The 18,481-nt window shown below is 34.4% G+C and overlaps 1 protein-coding gene across 6 annotated transcripts in view; it reads right to left on the reverse strand.

The window, feature by feature from the left end:
- Positions 1-504: 504 nt before the first annotated feature.
- PTBP2 (polypyrimidine tract binding protein 2) overlaps positions 505-18,481 on the reverse strand; it is an 82,718-nt gene continuing 64,741 nt past the window's right edge. For 3 of the 6 annotated variants that reach the window (XM_058716464.1, XM_058716468.1, XM_058716470.1), the window contains 6 exons: positions 11,297-11,451; positions 9,797-9,830; positions 9,287-9,379; positions 2,443-2,659; positions 2,265-2,342; positions 505-2,089 (listed from right to left, as the gene is read on the reverse strand). In XM_058716464.1, the coding sequence (XP_058572447.1) occupies positions 1,957-2,089; positions 2,265-2,342; positions 2,443-2,659; positions 9,287-9,379; positions 9,797-9,830; positions 11,297-11,451 (710 nt within the window). In that variant the 3' untranslated portion in view covers positions 505-1,956. The remainder of the gene's footprint in view (positions 2,090-2,264; positions 2,343-2,442; positions 2,660-9,286; positions 9,380-9,796; positions 9,831-11,296; positions 11,452-18,481) is intronic. The other 3 variants (XM_058716467.1, XM_058716466.1, XM_058716465.1) reach the window with 3 other exon arrangements.

Consider the following 18,481-nt stretch of genomic DNA (forward strand, 5'->3'; position numbering starts at 1 on the left):
GTTACTGTTTTTCCCAACAACATCTAGTACCTTTTGTTAAAATCTCACAAGGTAATCTAAAATTAGTAGGAAATCTTTAGCAGACACAAAAGATGAGAGATGAAACTGCAGCGAGAGAGCATGGCAAATCCAAAAGGTCTAGTAGTGCATAAATCTGGAAAAAAAACAACAACAACAAAAGAGATAGAGAGAATTAACAAGATACAATAATAAAAGTTATGTCTTTAAAGCAGATTATAACAGGGTGGGAAATGTTTAATAGGTGTCCTCCTGAAAAGCAGTTACTATCTTTTAAATTAAAAAAAAAAAAAAAAAAAAAAAAAAAAAAACAGCTGGTATATTTTCACAGCATCTAGATTTATTTATGGTATAAAGCCATAGAATTGTAATATTATTACTCCTTTCCCACCCTGGCAGAGAATAAACATGAATTCAGAAGCACAGTGGAGTGAAAACAAAGAAGAGGAGAGAGAAAAGGCAGCAGAGAAAGACAGAAAAGGTGAATACAGAGCTACAGAAGTGTTTATTGAGCATGCTACAGAGGTAAGCAGAGTACACACAAAAGGAAATTAAACAACCATCAAACCTCCCAACTTTGTTAGAAAATTAATTTTTAATTGTGCCGCTTTCAAACTATACTGAATTTTACATTTCTAAAGATGTAAAAACTCAACTAATAGAAAATATACATGACCATTCTGTCTACATAGATAACAGAATCTATGAATCTTGAAACTAAGTACATCAATTTCAAAAAGTATTGGTCATTTAAACAGAATCAACAATTCAGATTGACAAGAACTGTTCAAATTAATTTGACCTGTAGATTCTGAGCCATGTTTTTATTAAAGTCAGATCTATTCCTAAATACAAAATATTTTGAAGATTTATTAAAACTGAATATTACAATGCAAGGTAAATTAAGACTAAAGGCACATAAACTTTGGTCCCACCTGGTTGTCAGTTTTAGAAAACTGCCACAAAATTAATCTTCCTGCAAATTTTCGCAGTACACTTTCTTTATCTTTGAAAAATACATGCACCAGTTCCTGAACTAGCTAGACCAGTCTGCACATGCTCAGAAATCCACAACCATATTCCAAATCTTAATTACAAACTAAGGATGGCAATATATATTTAAATGCACGTAAGTCATGTCAACTTCAAAAACATCTACGAAAAATATTCAGCCACAAACAAGACATTACTTAGTGCTGACATTTATATGATACGTCCCACAAGAGTGTGTACAAAAAGGTTAAGATTCCACAATGCTTTCCACATAGGGCTCAAACTTACAGAAATCACTTTGTTGTCTTAAGAAATTAATACTCTGCATCTTGTTAATTTTAACTAATGCCTACATTCATAACTGAATCTAGACCAGAATTGTGAGATACAAAAGGCCAATGTTTTTTTAAAGCAATAAAGCCTAAGGTAGTAAAAACTAAAAAATGCTGCTTTAATTCTCTCAGTATCATGTATCTTATTTGAGTAAATAGAAAGAAATGTGACAAGCCAATAATTCAAAATAAGTTCCAAGCAGGAGAAACAAAAACTTAACCTTTTTACACACCCCTGCCTAAACATATGGTAATTCCCATATAACAATGTGCCCTAGACAACCAATTCCTTTTTCCTAGTAAATGCACAATAGCAACACTAGTTTTCCTTTTTAAGGCACGTATGTCAACTAAGTTGAAAAAGGAAAGTATAATTAAACTAAAAATTTAAACAGACAATAAAAATGGCTTCCCTATAGAACAGATGAAATATAGCAGTTAACACTCTGCCTTTATGTATGCCATTTCATTTTATAACCAAGGAATGATAACAGCATGAAAAAAAAAAAGGAAACAAAAAAAAAAATCAAACTCTGGTCCCCACTTTTCTGAACAGTCAATAGGTGATGACACCAAACAATGTGATACACCCTCCATCTTCACCTCCCCCTTTTTAAATTGTTGACTTGGAGAAAGACACTCTCAGATGATGGTTTTCACCAAGGTTATAATTATGAAGATCAATCAAGGCCTGGATAGCTTCTTCCACTGTTGCCATCTGAAGAAGAGCCATTTTGTGATCTCTTCTGAAACAAAATTATAAAATTAGATACTTCATAAAAATTAGGAAGGGCTTAAATACTTGAATTTTTGCCCACTACAGAATCAAAAATTTCCATAAACAAAAAGAATAAAAACTACTTGAAGAAAACTTTTAACTTCTATCAAGTCACTAATTTAAAGATAAGAAAGCTTGCTTACTGAAAAAATTTAAATGCTTTCACAGTGCCCCCAGTGTTAGCAAACAGTGTTCGTAGATCCTCTTCTGCTACTGAAGGACTAGGAAAATTGGATGGAAAAAAGTAAAGATTAATAATAATTTTCAAATTTTATTTCTAAAATGTATACCCATTTAAAAATCTCCAGCTTTAATACTTACGGGATATTGGATAGGTGTAGGGTTGCAGAAGGAGGAAAAATGTTCTGAAAATTTTTGGATCCAGGTTTCTTAAAACGATGCAATGGGGAATTACCAAAATCCTTTGTTAGCCCTTGATCATCAAGTCCCTCTCGAGGTAGTTGTACAGTCTGATGTTTAGACAGAGTAACACGAATAATTTTGCCATACATTTTCTGTCCATTAAGATGGTTCATGGCTATAAAACGAAAAAAAATGCCTATTAAAAAACAATATTAACAAAGTTCAAAACAAAAAGAATTCTTCTTTTGAATAGCTGAAATAACTGAATTATATGATTTTTAAATAAATTTTTTTTTGGTTAAGCTTATTTATGTTGAGAGAGAACATGAAAGGGTGAAAGGCAAAGAGAGGCTGGCTCCATGCTGACAGTGAGGGGCTGAGACTCACGAACCGTGAGATCACAACCTGAATCAAAACCAAGACTTGGACACTTAACCTACTGAGCCACCCAGGCGCCCCATGATTTTTAAATAAATCTTGAGTTTTCAACAGTCACTGGTGACAAGATGATTTAAATTTATTTGCCCTAGACCATTTTGGCAAAAAAGCCAGCCTCTTTCACAGAATGAAAATCCTCATTATGAATCTTCTCTTCCTTGCCAATCCTGATAAATCATATACTTAGATGCCTCAGAAAGAAACTTAGTACTCATCTGTAACAACTTCTCTCTCCTGCCCCATAACCTAACTGCCAAGTCCTATGATAATCTTTTCTTCCTAATTATCTCTCAATTCTCTACTTTTCACTGTCACAATTTTTTGATCTGCTAACTCTGTCTCCCAATTTGTCTTCCTGTTGGATTTTTCCCTACTTTTTTTCAAATGCATCCTATTCCAAAGAGCAGCTGGATGACCTCTATAAATTGCAAATCTCATGTTATTACCTGCTTAAAATCCTTAGGGTCAGACTAGGAAAGGTATAAAAGCCATGTTAAAGAAATGAATTTGGACTATATCCTGATCTCCCCAGCATCTCTGAACATATTTATTGATGATATACAAAACCAATTACTTTGTTAGTGCTGAGAATCAAGTGGTAAGACAAGAACCATCTCACCCCTCATGGAACTTACAGTATTTTAGTACTGTACTCTTTGAACTTTACCCTCCAGCTATACAAAACCCTATCTTCCTTGAAGTGCCAGTTTTTCTTACCTTTTAGCCCTGTGTGCATGCTGTTCTAGCTACAATAATTTTTCATCTGGTCATTATCCCTCCTAGTCTTTCTCACTGTTCTTCTCTGGAAAGGTTCATATTCCCCATGCAGCACTCGATTTTCTTCTTCTTAAATTCATCACAATTTATTTTAATTATCTAACTCCTCCTCCTTCCGACTGCAAAGGACATGAAGGTAGGAACCCCGGTCTCTATCCCAGCACACAGCACAGTGCCTAACACAGAACATTATTACATACCTACTTTCTGTGGTAGCAGTTGGGTTATTTTTAAACTAAGCGAACTGGTCTGAGGTTACAGATAAGTTACATGTTTTATGTTTTACTCACTAGTCACAACAACTTACGACCATTTTATAAGTCATATACTTTAAACTGAAGGTCTGATTTGACTATTCCAAGTATGTGTATTAACAGCAGAGAGATAAAGGCAAGGTGGAAGAAAAGGGAAATGAGGACAAAATCCTACTCACAACAGTACGTACACAGTCTGACACCAGAGAAATGCACAATTTATTAAATCCAAGCATCTTTTCCTACTTACTCACATAGAATATAAACCAGTTAAACATAAAACAGTTCTGAAAAGGAAAATGCTGTGGAAGTGTTACGGTACCATTCAGAAAAGATTCAAAAGTAAATTCTTATTTCACTTACAGCTTCCCTAATTTGTAAAAACAAGTTTACTCTTCCCAATTCTTTTACTGTAGTGTTATGTATTTGTAATTTTCTTTAGATTTGCAACTGAGGCCAACAGAAAAAAAAAAAATCTCAGGCCTGAATTCTTTCTCACTTGTTTTACTGCATTTCACATATACTTCTAAATTTTCACTTACAAAATCAACTGCATTATTCAGAGATGGTACATAAACTCCTTTTATAAAACTTATTTGAATTATAAAATATTTTCAAAGTTCTAGAATTCTATTGTTTTAAGTGAACAGTACTTTATGAAAAAGTGCTACTACATCATATAAGGCATGGGTTATAAGGAATGAAGTGGTATAAAGAAGCAGACTAAGGTTGTTATAAGAAAGCTATCTTTGTTCATCTTCAAAAAGTCATGAAAAGACGGCATAAACAGCTGAGCTTTGAGATACTGAAGAGCAGATATAAGAAAACAATAAAAAGTTCTAGGAATAGCACCTGCACCAAGAGGAGATGGATAATAGACTAATGGGATTAAAATAAAGCAAAAAAACCAAAAAGCTATCTCTAGAAGTAGTCAGGTAATGAGAAGTATGTCAAGTCAGCTGACCTGACAAAAGAATATGAAGTAATATGAAGTGGATGAGGGCCGAAGTTGAGGGGTAGAGTACCAGGGTTTTTAAGTATTCAAAAAAAAAAAAGAAAAGAAAAGAAAACCTTGTCAAATACTAAGGCATACATAATGATTAAGCAAAAAGCAGAAGAGTACTTGAATTACTAATTTAAGATGAATCAAGTTTAAATATTGGGACTCTGATAACTTGAAGCCTGTTACAAGAAATATGGCATAAATGGACAAAACAATCAATGAACGATAAAAGAGAAAAAAGCCAATGTCGCACAGTGGAAATGGCACTTTGGGTTGAGTATAATTTTCTATTTTTCCCTTAATCTCTGAAGAAGATATTAATGAACAATGAGAAGATGGTTAAAAATATATATATATATCTATCTATAGATAGATAGATATAGATATATATATAGATATATATAGCTACAGGACGAGTTTATATGTGGAAATGGAGCTATGTCAACAATTATACCCTTTATAATTCAAAAAACTTAGGTGTGTTGCCTCTCTCATTATTCCAAAAAATGAATCTTAACATCTACTTGTCTATTTTATTAATCTATTCAAAAACCCAGCTTCTAGCTTTCCTTTCTTTCTCTCAACTGTCTTCTATACCAGTGATTTCTAGTCTGGTCTTTATCTTCTTCTTTCCTTGGGTTTACACCATCATTCTTAAAGTTAACCTCCTGTCACAACACTGCTTTCACTGTACTACACATACCTAATTTTAGTATAGTAGTTTCATTATTTTAGTTTTTAAGTATTCTAAATTCTTATTAAAGTAACTTCTTTGATCCATGAAATACTGGGAAATATAAGTGTATCTTTTTGTTACTAGCTCTAACTTGACTGTGCAACAGTGAATATGGTCTACATGATACTTCCTCTTTGCCTTATGGAGGGCTGCTTTAGTAATGTTCCCTATGTACTTAAAAAGAATGTGTTACATGTATAATTCTATACATGTGTCATTTGTGTTGTACCATTTGTATCCTTGTTGATCATTTTGTATGCCTGAAATAATTCAGAAAGGTGTGTTGACATCTCTGTGATGGAAGATTTGCTCAATTCTTCCTCCAGTTCTATTCATTTATGATTTACATATTTTGAGGATATTTCATTAGGGGCACACCCACATAAAACTGTTTTATTTTCCTGGTGATCTAAATTAATCTATCTTTTCTATATCCCTTTACTTTCAATCTTTCCACATTCTTGTGCTTTATATGCTTCTTGTAAAGAACTTTTTAAAAATCAGATCTGACGACCTTTCGACTGATGCATTTACTACTTTACATTTGTTGTTGTTGTTATTACTGATGTATAGGGACTTAGATTCTATCATAATTTTAAAATTTATATTTTCCCCCATTAAACTCCATACCATTTGCTATTTCCCTCCACTGGATGGGGGGAATCTCTTGAAATCTCGGCAATACCTCAAAGTGTGACTTAGAGTTCTTCACTACGCGTGACGGTTCCTCTGTGAAAGCCAATATAGACACACACTTAAAAATTGCTCAAATATCATTAACACTAGAGTTACAGGATTTCCACGCACTTTACAGCACACTTTGACAGATGTAATATAGTGGCTAAAGGTCTGTTATAAAGAACTAAGTAAGTTTACTTTTGAGATGGCAGTTATATAAAAATACTCTTTGGTATTTTGTTAAAATTCTGTTAAAGTTCATTTAGGATAATATGTTACTCTTAAAACAACAATTTAAGAAAACGCTAAATTGAATAAGCCATGGTAGAAAGCCATGGTAGAAAGATTATTAAAGAAACACCTTAAAGTTTGCAAATTTTAAAACTCTGGTCTAAAATGATTTAGCATGGCCTCTGAGATTTGCAGCAATCTCGTTCACATTTAAACACTACTATCTCTTAATGTTCTTTAATTCCCCCATACTACTTCCTAAACATAAAAATATCTGCCTAGGGGCGCCTGGGTGGTTCAGTCGGTTGGGTGTCCGACTTCGGCTCAGGTCATCATCTCGCGGTCCATGAGTTCGAGCCCCGCATCGGGCTCTGGGCTGACAGCTCAGAGCCTGGAGCCTGTTTCGGATTCTGTGTCTCCCTCTCTCTCTGACCCTCCCCTGCTCATGCTCTGTCTCTCTCTGCCTCAAAAATAAATAAATGTTAAAAAAAATTTTTTTAAAAATATATATCTGCCTATACCATAAAACAATGAGTATTTCCAAATAGAGTCCTATGAAAACCAAAGGGAGAACAGGGCCCCAAAACAAAGCATACTAAATTTTTTATTCTCACTAATTTTTTTCAACAGCACACCTTAGTTTTCTGTGGGATTTGAGTATGTGGGTGTGAATTTTAAAGGCATTAATGGGGGCGCCTGGGTGGCGCAGTCGGTTAAGCGTCCGACTTCAGCCAGGTCACGATCTCGCGGTCCGTGAGTTCGAGCCCCGTGTCAGGCTCTGGGCTGATGGCTCAGAGCCTGGAGCCTGTTTCCGATTCTGTGTCTCCCTCTCTCTCTGCCCCTCCCCCGTTCATGCTCTGTCTCTCTCTGTCTCAAAAATAAATAAAAAACGTTGAAAAAAAAAAAATTAAAGGCATTAATGGTGTGAATACATATTTTTCTGGTCATATACTTCAAAATCTACTCTAAAAGCAATGAGAAAAAATAAATTATTTGCTATTACATATGGTTTAAAAACTACAAATCATGCTATTAGACAGTCAAGGCTCTAGTAAAACATAAGTACTGTTACGCACTGAGCTGTATTCTCCCAAAATTCATATACTGAACCTCTAAGGAGATAGTGAAGGTTAAATAAGGTCACAAGGATGAGGCCCTCATCCAGTAAGACCAGTGTCCTTAGAAGAAGAGGAAGAGAAACCCAGAGAGCTCAGAGGAAAGGCTATGTGAGGAGATGCGGGGAAGGTGGCCATTTAAAGCCAGGAAGAAAGCCCTTATCAGAAACTCAATCTACTGGCACCTGAGAAAAAAAATTTCTGTTGTTTAAGCCACTCTGTGGTATTGTGTTAGCAGCACAAACTGATGTAAGTATAGTAAAAACTAAAATGCCACTTACTTAAAATAGTCATTATATATATAAAATATCCAGAAGAATTTGATTAAATTCTACCTGAGGTACTTCTTAACCATAACTGTAAATCCTTTACATGAGGGTAATGTCATCCACAGCTCACACAGTGATGAGAAACAAATGAAACATTTGAGAAATGTTTTTTTAAATGCTACTTACAATGTACATAAAAGCAATGGCCATGACTACCCTTACCAGAGTACAGAAGTATACACAGCAGAGGGAGAAAAAAAGATTTACAAGGACACCCAGAACATGATTAGCACTTTTTTATACATCTTTCATTAAAGATGGGGATCTCCATTTTAAAGAGCAGAGAGCCAGAGGTCTAGTTTTATACGTTGTCTGAGCTACCATGAAAGCTGGTAAGAAATAATAAAATTCAAATTTACTTCTATCTGATACCAAATGCCAAAAGGTCCATATGTCATGTTCAAGTTTATGACCTTCACTGGGCACAAGAGCAAAAATACACTAGTCCTTACGTCATAAGTGACAAATTTCGAAATTAACAACGTGAAAACAACCAACCTGAGGCACCGAATGTCAATGAACAGAATTACAAGCTAAAGTTCATACTGATATTTACAGTCTTCTCACAATGTGAATGTGTAGTTGTATTCCAGATTTATGTGATCTGACTTTGTGTATGAAGGCAAATGATGTATTAATTTAATTAAAATACTTACCTAAGTTAAGAATGTAAGTGTAATTTGGCTACAGTACATTTTAAGATTCCAAAAGGGATTAACAATGGTGTATTGTATGTGGCACAAGGTTTTCATTTTGTAAAAACCTAGTACCCCTAAAATACGTTTTCTATGTGACTCTTTCTATTATTAAGTTTAGCAAAAATCTAGGAGAATTAAGATAACACCACATTAATCAGGACTCCATGGACTATATTTAGCATAGCAGTTAACTTCTATCACAGGGAATAAGTAGGAATGAAAAACACTAGGGATCTTTAATACAAATGTCATAATTCTTATGTGAAATTATTACTGCAATTCTGGAGCCTAAACCTTTTTCCACTGGACTGTACTTGAGGAATGGTAAGAGGACAGCAGACAACCACAAACATACTCATCATGTATAATGACTCGCATTAAAATACGAAAATTAACGTGCCATTTTGAGCCTTGGCTATCCAAAATAATAAATAAATAAATGAATGAATGAATGAGTAAATAAAGGTTCTTACTGCCATAAAGGGGTTTGATTTTATTAACAGATTCAGATTTATAGACGTATGGGTAACTGTTTAACCTTACCAAGCTGTGATTGGTTTCCATCAGCCATCTGTATCAGAGCACTGTCTTTCTTATTGTACAAAATCTTCACACGCTGCACATCTCCATAAACACCTTTTTTGGAGCCACAGAGAGGTAATCCAAAAATGGAATTAATGTTACATGCAAGTCAGCTGAAGATTATCTTTCTGACATATTAATGAAACATTCAGACATCAACATGATCACTCATTCAAACTCATCATTCTCACAAATGAATAAAGAAGATCAAGATTTTGAACAGTGAATTTTGAAAAGAATAATTTTTGATAAACCCTCAAAGCTATGTGAATGATATTAAATTAAAGACCATGCAAAATAAATCAGCATGCATTAAAACAAATTTTGTGTCTATGGAGAGTTTTAAATAGCAAAGAAAAATAGCAAAAGATTTACTATTCAACTTTAAGCCAAAGTGCTAGCTACAAATAAGAATTAAGGTGAAACAAAAATCAAATCAATAATAAAAGTATAGTGCTAACAATAACATACCGAAGAGGGTAAACAGACTTTGGGGCGTAACCATCTTTAGAAGGAGAGAAGAGCAAGCAGCGTAAGACAAGAAGAGAGAAGAGTCGAGGAAGAGCGGAGATGAACAGATCATCCATAACGAAGGGTGGTTCCCGCAGAATGGTGAGGTGGTCATGGATCATGGTTCAAGGCGGTTAATTGGGGCAAGTTGGTCCGAGGAACATTTGTTCAAGCACAGAAGCATGAACATAGGGAATGGAGACAGGGAATGAAGACAAGGACAAGGAAAATAAAGGATAAGACAGGGAAGGGAATGGGCATTTGGGAAAAGACAAGGAAAGGGAAGGTGAACACACAGGGAAAAGGATGAAATGGGGAAGGGAAACAGCAATGCAGAAGAAAAAAATAAGGAATTGGGGAACAAAAAAAAAATAAAATATAGGTCAGTACATAGGAAATGCAGGAATTTGGTCAGAAAATGGTTGGTTTATGTACTGTACAAGAAAAACTGAGTAAAATGTAGTCATCCAAGACAAATATGGGTAAAGTACATCTATATCAAAGAGTAAATTACAGCATTTCATCTCAACATAGGGAAGGAAAGCATGCACAGGAATTATAAACTTTGAACTTTAACTGCATAAGCATGGCTGGTTATGAAATGCAGGCAAAATTCTTAAAAGAAAAACAAAGGCACTCTGATTCAAACATTTTAGCATGCAGAACTGTGAATGACAATAGTATCAAATGATAAAATAAGCTTAATGTTCGTATTAACAGAGGCCAATTAAAAATGAAACAAATATTCAAATTAGACATTGTAAACTGATACACTGAGCTTCCCACATTTCATACCAGCTTTCATAGCAATCAAAATAAAATATACCAGACATAAAATGTACAACTAAAGAAAATAACTCAGCAATAAATTTTATTTAACAAGGGGGAGGGGGAATAAAGTTGAAAAATATTTTTAGAAGACAATGACTAATAACTGCAAAGAAAAAATTACTAAGAAAGACTGGAAGAGTGCCTCGTCAAGATCTTTGGAAGAACCTTCAAAGAAAAATGTATTAGAGTAGTTCACATAAAATAAGATTTAAAAAAATGCAATGACACGTAAGCATGAAATGAACAAGCAAATAATTAGAAAAGGCAAAGAACAAAATTGTTTTACAGTTAAATCTGCAAATTAGATCACATTTGCCTTTGAGAACAACAGAAAGAAAAAGCCATACTACAGTACTTCACCATATTTTTCTTAGGAAAAATAGGTAGTTAAGTTAAAATAATAATATAATAATAATAATAATATATATATATATAAAGAGATATGACTGCCTAGGGAAATATTACCTAAACAAATACATAGATTTTATTCAGAAATAGAAACGTACAGAAAATACTTTGACTAATGAATGTACATAAAAAGAAAGGCAAGTGCAAAATGAAATAAACATGAGAAACTTTCACAAATGAAATGGAGTTAAAGAATAAACATTACAACATTATTTTACTAACCTCTTCATTTAAATTGCTAACCAACAGGACTGTATTGCCACCAGCTGAGACTCCAGGCATACCCACTCGGCCAGCAGCAGCTGCAGCAGCTGCTGCAGCAGCATTTGGAATAGCCAAAGGACTCAGAGCTCCTGGAACAGCTGCAACAGGAAGCCCTAATTTTAAAATAAAGCATATTTTACGAAACACACACAAGTCGTTTACAAAAACCAATTTAAGCACGATGGCTGCATGGCTTACGGCTGACCATTCCAAATGGTTCCTGAAAGTTAATTTGTATAACATTTAGAAAAATGGTTTACTGATAATGCATCAGAGAAAATTAACTGGTTTCAATGAAATCATTAAATATTAGGGCTAAGGTACATACCTGTATGTTAAAAAATTAAATATACCATATTCCATCTCCTATGAAAAAGCAAACAAAGCATAAAGGATGTAATATTTCTAAATCAGAGATTTGAAAAATTCACTTCCACGGTTTATAGCAAGAAGCCACATCTAAAATAAATATCATCTTCAACAAAACAGTAACTCACACTTTTTTCTACAAGTGCTATCATCTTCATAAACTCATACTTGAAACTGGACAGCTACAGTTTATGAAACAAACAGTAAGTCAGTCCTTCAGTTCTGGGAGACCTATCACCCTGAACATCATTATTTAATTCATTCAAATGACTTAAAGAAAATCTTACAGAAGTTTGTTTGCCTTAATTCCATACTCAAGTAGTCATAATGAACACAACAAATTTCTCAAACACATTTCCCCAGTAGAAGGAATGAGAAAACATCACCGTATCCACACAGGCTTTCTCCTTCAGTATTTTCCCACATTTTGCCTACCAGTTTTAACATTTCCTTCTCATTTCTATTGTTCTATTTTCCAGTCTTACTGTTGTTCTATCTTTAAGATATGCCAGTCTTCACTCTAGAGAGAATTCTCTTTTGTCTCATCTTTTATCCACGTTCCAATTAAAAGAATGAACTCTAAATCCTTTCATCCCTGAAATTCTTACATACCAGCTGATTCCTCAATACATATTAGTTCACTAATGAAGTAAATTGTATGTTACTTTTATTCTTCCCATGAAAAAGGAAACATCCAACCTACATGAAGTTAATCCGTGACATACCTGGATCAAAACGGCCCTTTGTACTGTTGTCCCAAAAGTTCATGTTTTATTTCTTCTTTTCTCTTTCCATCAGCCTTCTTGTCTATGTCATAAGGATGTGCTGTTGCCTTTGGTTTCAGATCTCTCAATATCTTAGCCAAGTTTTTTTTTTTTTTTTAAGTCTTTTTACGTTATAGAAACTATGATGGCCTTTCACTGACAGTCTAAAAGGTTAAGATTCACAATTCTTAATCTCTTCAGTTTCTGACTTCTAATTTTTCCCTCCAATTTCTTTGTATCTCTTCTAAGCACTCCAACAGTGGAAAGATATTTTTCTCAATCTTTCTGTGGATAAGCTTATTTTAGTGCTTTTTGCCCATTTTTTGAGATTCCCCCTTTTTTATTTCTCCATCTTATTTTTTAGATTCTACTTTTTGTGATGGAAAATATCCAACACATAGAAAAGAGAGTCTACAATAACAAATCCCACATACCCATCACACTGGTTTACCAATTACCAACTTATGGCCAATCTTGTTCCATCCATTCACCCATTTTACTTTTAAAATAGAAACTTCTCATGTTCTTTGATGCCTTTTTGGATCCATCGGTGTGAATCTTTTTAACCAATTATTCTACAGTGTTACAAACTTCCCCATGTCAAATACTATAGCCCTCTGATTACACTTCATAGGTTGTTTCCATTTAACATTCAATAGATATCTTAATTTGCTGCCAAAGGCAAGTATGAGGATACATTCCCAATTCTTAGATATGCACTAACAGTAATTTTGTTTTTGAATACTGTTAGAAAGTGACCCCTCATCCTTTCTTTAAATATAGTATTCCTTAAGTATTTTCAGATAGCTGTGGCTGAATGTACATACCATTCAACTAAAGTTGACAACACAATTATTTCACACTGGCAGAAACTCCAGATGCAGGCATTACACTGTCAAATTATTTCCTCATTTCCCTGACTTTAATTGGCTACTTTTCAGTGGAAAAAGTAACTTAAAATACTGTTAAGATTCTTGGTCTTAATGGGATCCAGTCCATGGCCCAAAACAAATACTATCGAAAATACATGGTATGCAGAAGAGGTCAATATCAACCCTCAAATTCCCTTTTAGGAATAAAAGACTTTTTTTTTTTTTTTTTTTTAATCCATCAAAGACATCTGAGAGCAGCTCCTTTCACAAAAAATTAAATCAGCTAAATTTCTGGTTTTTCAATTCTACCAGACAAGAAACAATTTTCAGGGCCCACTAAGCCAGAAAAATTTAACTGAAGAATTAGTTACCAACATTAATATAAAAATTTTCCCTGTACATCCCTACTCTTCACTGCCATCTTGTTCATTAAAATACTCCTACTTATCTACTACAATAGTCTTGAACTTTGTATCCCACAATGAAAATGTTCTTTTAGTCTCAGGACCCCTTTATACTCGTAAAATTTACTGAAGAATACAAACAGCTTTTAAATGAGTTGTATTTAACATATCAGAAATTAAAGCCAACAACTGTTTTAAAAAGAACAAGTATACATGATCACATATTCTATTATCCTTTAAAGCAATGTATGCTAGTGAGAATAAGTCAAAAGACAACATTTTAGTAGTGTTATGGATATATAGTTTGGACTTTGTTAGACACCCTAAGAGGGCCTCCAGAGATCTCTAAACATTTTGTGAACCACTGCCATGTATTCTTGGTATGATGCTTTGTACATCTATGGTTATCAATAAATAAGGAATTGGAAAAAAAAAAAAAAAAGAATTCACTTCCAAAAAAGAAAATGCTGTAACATATGATGGATACACACACACACACACACACAAGAATGAGACATGCAATAGATTACACAGTACTGACACTTCCAGGATTAAGTCTGAAGTCATCTATTACTCGTCTTTCCTTGTTGACATTTCAAGCAATATTATTAATTCATGAAATATAAAATATCAATCTACCTAAATTCAATATATAAATCTAAACATGACAGTCTAAGCTTAATATTTCATTTTTTCAATAAAGCTTCTTCTGAAATACCCCTCTACAATGTCAATATACAATTCAATGATCTAATGAAAACTTCACCAATATACTCAAAGGTGATAGAAAATTTGTTCAAAGAAACTTCATTCACGACATAATGGTTTTTGAAATACATTTCTTTTTTTTTTTTTTTTTTTTAATTTTTGGGACAGAGAGAGACAGAGCATGAACGGGGGAGGGGCAGAGAGAGAGGGAGACACAGAATCGGAAACAGGCTCCAGGCTCTGAGCCATCAGCCCAGAGCCTGACGCGGGGCTCGAACTCACGGACCGCGAGATCGTGACCTGGCTGAAGTCGGACGCTTAACCGACTGCGCCACCCAGGCGCCCTGAAATACATTTCTTATTGAAATCTGGATGTTATAATGGAGTAACTTGGTGGCACATTATTTAAAACATGAAGACTTATCATGGAGAAATGACCACTGAGAATTAAAAGAGAACTGAAATTAATTTAAAATGGAAATTGAAAAAAAAAAAGTCTAGTCTTTTTTTAGTGTGACAGATCTGAGAGACTTTTTAAATGCCAGGGAATGCCATCTTTTAACAAACAACACTGCACTTTGGTAAAAATAAGACTGCTAATTTTCTAGTGAGAAAATGGGCTCAAAGGAGATGCAACTACCTCCTTCTAGTACGGAGGTAACGGGAAACAAAAAGTGGAATGTAAGCTGTTGAGATCTTCACTGCTGTTACTACTATCCAAATGATATACGTCTCCCCACTTTTCTATTTATTATCACCAATCTGGGCCACTGTGCTATGGCAGGTGATACTGCCAAATCATCTTTCTTCATTTTAGGTAGCCCAGGGTATGGCCTAAGAGTACTTTAAGAGACGAGGGCAGTCTGTCTTTAATACCACTAGCAAGTAGTTCTCTTCCACTGTATCCTCCCCCATGCTGATAGAAAAGCTTACTTAAGCCATCTTTACATAGTTCTAAAATCACTGGAATTAGTCTTGAGTTTTTACTGGACTTTTAAAGTCTCTAACGACAGATTCTACAATTAATTTCTCAGTACACTCTTCTCTGAAAAATTACTATCAGTCAGGAAAAAAAATTTCGGTTTAACCTAAATGTCTTCCACATTAAAAACAATCTACATTGGGGCACCTGGGTGGCTCAGTCGGTTGAGCGGCCGACTTCGGCTCAGTCATGATCTCGCGGTCCGTGAGTTTGACCCCCGCGTCGGGCTCTGTGCTGACAGCTCAGAGCCTGGAGCCTGTTTCAGATTCTGTGTCTCCCTCTCTCTGACCCTCCCCCATTCATGCTCTCTCTCGGTCTCAAAAATAAATAAAAAAAATAAAACGTTAAAAAAAATAAAAATAAAAAAATAAAAACAACCTACAAAATATTTCATGATGCACTATTTATTTACACCATAATGATAAATTCTGAAAAATAATTCTGTATATTTATATTAATGTTAACTCCTAGTTGTAAATCAACAAATTTACAATCTCCCCTTCATAAAAATTACATAAAACATGTTATATACGTTGGCTCCAGCAAATTAATTCTAGTTGTAGAAATACTTTTAATTTTAATACTGTATATCTTTAGCTATGGCAGCAGGTATGCTGGAAAAAAATATTGACACATGTTCATGATGAGACATAAAAATGCCTGTTCTACTTTTAGGATTGTTATAAGGATAAAATAATGTCAAAGAGCTTCATAAACTGCCACACAAAGGTGTAACAAGAATCCTTTTCATATGAAGTGATCTTCATCAGGTGGGTCACCCAGATATTTTGAGTTGACTCAGCAATTTTATAGATTTCTCATGTTAGTTCTGACACATTACTAACCCTTCCACCACTGAAATGGATGAACACACAGCCATGTATATGATACAGGTTCAAAGTCCAGTGGGATGAAGTGATATTACTTATTTATCTTAAGGTCACACAGACATCCTTAATCTTGCCCAGAAGAATTAAAAAACCTAATTTATTTTTTTATTTTTTATATTTAGTATTTATTTATTATGTATATATTTATGTATTTATGTATTTATTTTTGAGAGAGAGACAGTGTGTGAGTGGGGCAGGAGCAGAGAGAGAGGGAGACACAGAATCTGAAGCAGGCTCCAGGCTCTGAGCTGTAAGCGCAGAGCCTGATGTGGGGCTTGAACTCACGAACTGTAAGATCATGACCTGAGCTGAAGTCGGATGCTTACTGACTGAGCCACCCAGCTGCCCCCAAAAACTAACCTTTTTGTTAACTTCCTTTAAATCATTTACAAATATATCCATGGTTTTTAGTAAGGTTTTTATTTTAGAACAGTTTTAGATTTACAGAAAAACTGAAGCTTCTACAGAGTTCCTATATAACCTGCACACTTCCTTTTCCCATTAACATTTTACGTTAGTGTAATTATTGCAATTAATCAACTAATACTCATATATTATCATCAACTGAAGTCCATACTTTGTCAGATTTCCTTGGTGTGCATCTAATATTCTTTTTTGTTCCAAGATCCTCTAATACATTTAGTCATGTCTCATCCCCTTAGGCTTCTCTTGACTTGTCCTTAGGATTATTTTACCCATGATTTTTAAGGATGCACAATTTGTTTTATCCCTTCATTTCCCATTCTAAAATTTATACCCAAAGTCCATTAAATTATTTCTCTTGGTCTTACTTCTTTACCCTGTTTAGGACATCTGGTAGTTTTAAGTCTCACATACTACTGAACACAGTATCCTGGAAGGGCCTTCTAATTCATAAAGTATTGGGTTTTCAGTGAGGAGGGAGGTTTTAGAACATTTTATTTCCTGATTTGAAACTAAAAATTTTGCTTTTGACAAAAATGAGAAGCGCTATTCTATCCTCAATCCATGCCTCCTCTTCTACAAACCTACCCTTCAATTCCTTATTGTACCTGCTGGAATCCATTCTTTTCTATCATTAACAATCAAATTTTTCTTTTTCAACGTGTTCCTTAGAGAAACTTTTTAATTAAAAGCTTGCTTTATCCTCTTGGAACTTCTCTTATAATAACCCTTTCAAAAAGTCATTTTTACCTCCATAAACCCTTCCCCAAAGGAAAGAGAAAGGATGTATTATTCATCATTCTACCCCACCACCCAGTGTTTCTTTCAGACTGCTGTCCCACCACCATCAATTAAGACAGCTTCTGCATGAAATCATTTCTCATCAAAACAACCATCAGGTTACCGGGACATTTTCACTCATTATATAGACTTTTTAAGCACCTGGCTTTATTCCTCCTCCTCTCTCAGCCCCTATTATCATCCTGTGATATGTCAAACACTCTGATCTCGCAATTTCTTTAAAACTTCTTTGATAATTTTTACATCAATCCATTTTAGCAACTTCTCTCACTACATCTTTTTCTTTTTGTTTTGCCATCCATTTCTAACATTTAAATCTCCTTTCCCGACTTCATTCTTCCATCTTTCTCAATTCTACCCCATACAACCACTGAATCCACTTGTGGCCTTTATTTATTTTAGCCCTTTCTATTCTTCCTGGACTTGACTTCACAATGTAGCCTAAATTTCTTTGATATTCTTCAGTGCCAGACTTGGATAAATCCAATCTTGTACTCTGGCTAAACTTTCATGTGCTTAAGTATTAGAGTGAACACAGAACACATAACATACCCCAAAACTGATTCACAAACATTTTGTTATTTAACATCAGCTGACTTCCTCATCTATTTTCAAGAGTTCTCTACAAATCCACTAGACTTAAGTTCAGAAAGTCTAGAATTGAGATCAGAATCCCCTTAAGTTTTCCAACCAATTTCAGAAGTCCTCCCTTCCTTCATCTGTTTCCCCTTTTCCTTTTTTTTCATAAAAACACAATGGTGAGAGGAAAGAATATAGACTACACAAATGACAACTTCAGTTCTGGTTCTAGCTCTGCTCCTACATTGTTCCCCGCCCCCCCATTTCTGTGTGAGCTTGACAATAATCCCTTGTAGTTCTCACAGTGATCTAAACAAGTACCTCTTTATTTTTTAGGATCCAGCATTTTCA

The sequence above is a fragment of the Neofelis nebulosa genome, chromosome 2 (assembly GCF_028018385.1).
Source record: "Neofelis nebulosa isolate mNeoNeb1 chromosome 2, mNeoNeb1.pri, whole genome shotgun sequence".
Classification (NCBI taxonomy): Eukaryota; Metazoa; Chordata; class Mammalia; order Carnivora; family Felidae; genus Neofelis; species Neofelis nebulosa.